Source organism: Muscardinus avellanarius (genome assembly GCF_963383645.1).
Source record: "Muscardinus avellanarius genome assembly, chromosome: 1".
Taxonomy (NCBI): domain Eukaryota; kingdom Metazoa; phylum Chordata; class Mammalia; order Rodentia; family Gliridae; genus Muscardinus; species Muscardinus avellanarius.
Window position 1 is genome coordinate 58,017,218 of NC_137786.1, and position 1,870 is coordinate 58,019,087.

General features: G+C 48.1%; 1 protein-coding gene across 1 annotated transcript; it reads left to right on the forward strand.

Moving 5' to 3' along the window:
* Nucleotides 1–476: 476 nt before the first annotated feature.
* Nucleotides 477–1,545, forward strand: LOC308271497 (immunoglobulin-binding protein 1-like; the record flags this gene model as incomplete). Its single annotated transcript, XM_080707890.1, has 1 exon — nt 477–1,545. Exon 1 carries the CDS (start codon nt 520–522, stop codon nt 1,543–1,545), a length of 1,026 nt encoding a protein of 341 aa, XP_080564016.1. The 5' UTR covers nt 477–519.
* Between the last annotated feature and the right edge of the window lie 325 nt (nt 1,546–1,870).

Below are 1,870 nucleotides of genomic sequence, written 5' to 3' on the forward strand. Positions count from 1 at the left end.
CCTACTTTATATATTTTTGTTTGGAAACAGGGTCTCAAGCCAGCGTGGCTGGCTTCGAACCTGTGCGATCCTCCTGTCTCCGCCTCCCAAGCGCGGGGATTACAAGCGTGCGCCACCACCACCACCACCCCCGCCCATAAAAGTACATTTTTTTAAGAAAGAAATATGTTTTACCCCACAGTGTTCTGCTTGTTCAGGGTACTTGAGGCTGCGCTGTGCCTATTGAAGCGCTTTCTGTATGTAGGAATTCTCCACAGTTTAAATTCCACTATGCTAGATGTGGTGGCACATGCTTATAATCTCAGTACTTGGGATGCTAAAACAGGAGGGGAGCAGGTTCTGGGACAGCCACAGCAAGTAGTGAAACTCTCGTCAACCTAGAGAGACTCTGTTTCAATATTTTTAAAAAAATACCTCAGAGGTAGAATGCCCATGGGATTCAATCCCAGTTTAAAAAAAAAAAAAAATTGGCCTTTGACCCCGGAAGTGAAGCCCTCAGGGTTCCTCCTTCACCTCAAGATGGCTGCGTCTAAGGAAGACTTAGAGCTGCCGGGGCTCTCTGAATTGTTCGAAACCGGCCAGCAGCTTCTGGAAGAAGTGGAAGTAGCAACTGAACCCTCCGGTTCCAGAATAATCCAGAATAAGGTGTCAAAGGGACTCGAGGAACTCCAGAAGGCGACTGAAATGTTATCGCAGCTCCATCTGTTCAGCCGAAATGAAGATTTGGAAGAGATTGCTTCCACCGACCTGAAGTACCTGATGGTGCCAGCGTTGCAAGGAGCCCTCACCATGAAACAAGTCAACCCCAGCAAGCGCCTAGGGCATTTGCAGCAGGCTCGAGAACACTTTATAAACTTCTTAACTCAGTGCCATTATTATCATGTGGCAGAGTTTCAGCTGCCCCAGACCGCCAACAACTCAGCCGAAAAGAACACCGCTAGTTCCTCCATGGCCTATCCTAACCTCGTTGCTATGGCATCTCAAAGACAGGCTAAAATAGAGAGATTCAAGCAGAAGAAGGAGATGGAGCATAGGTTGTCTGCTCTGAAATCTGCTGTGGAAGATGGTCAGGCAGATGACGAGTGTGTTCGTGAGTATTATCTCCTTCACCTTCGGAGGTGGATTGGTATCAGCTTAGAGGAGACTGAGAGCATTGACCAGGAAATAAAGATCCTGAAAGAAAAAGACTCGTCAAGACAGGCATCAACCTCTCAGCAAGCGTCTCTTCGGGAGAAGCCAATGATGACACCCTTCATACTCACGCGGAGCAAGGCCCAAGCCAAAGTATTCGGAGCCGGCTATCCAAGTCTGGCAACTATGACGGTGAGTGACTGGTATGAGCAGCATCAGAAATATGGAGCCTTACCAGATCAAGGGTTAGCCACGGCAGCACCAGCGGAGTTCAAGATAACTGGTCAGCAACAGGAAGATCAAGAAGAAAAGGAGGAAGAGGATGATGAGCAAAAACTGCACAGAGCACGAGAGTGGGATGACTGGAAGGACACTCACCCCAGGGGCTATGGCAACCGACAGAACACGGGCTGATCTTCCCCCAACTCAGCAGGACTATGGGGCTCACATCTTCCCTGCCCAGGAAGCCTTGGCCATCCTCTCCCTGGGCTCCTGCTTCAACTCTGTATAATGTAGCACAGCTTGCTTTTGCATTCAATAAAGTATCAAACAATAAAAAATTACTTCCCCTGTAAGACTTCCTCTGCAAAATTTAAATCCAGCTCTTACCCTCTCAGCCTTGCAATGGGCTCAGATTTTGACCAATTATACATCTAGAGGAACACAAAGAAACAGGTGCTACTTGGAATCCACTTTCTGGCCAGTATGAAAGAGGTAACCAAGAGAGCTGAGCATGCCT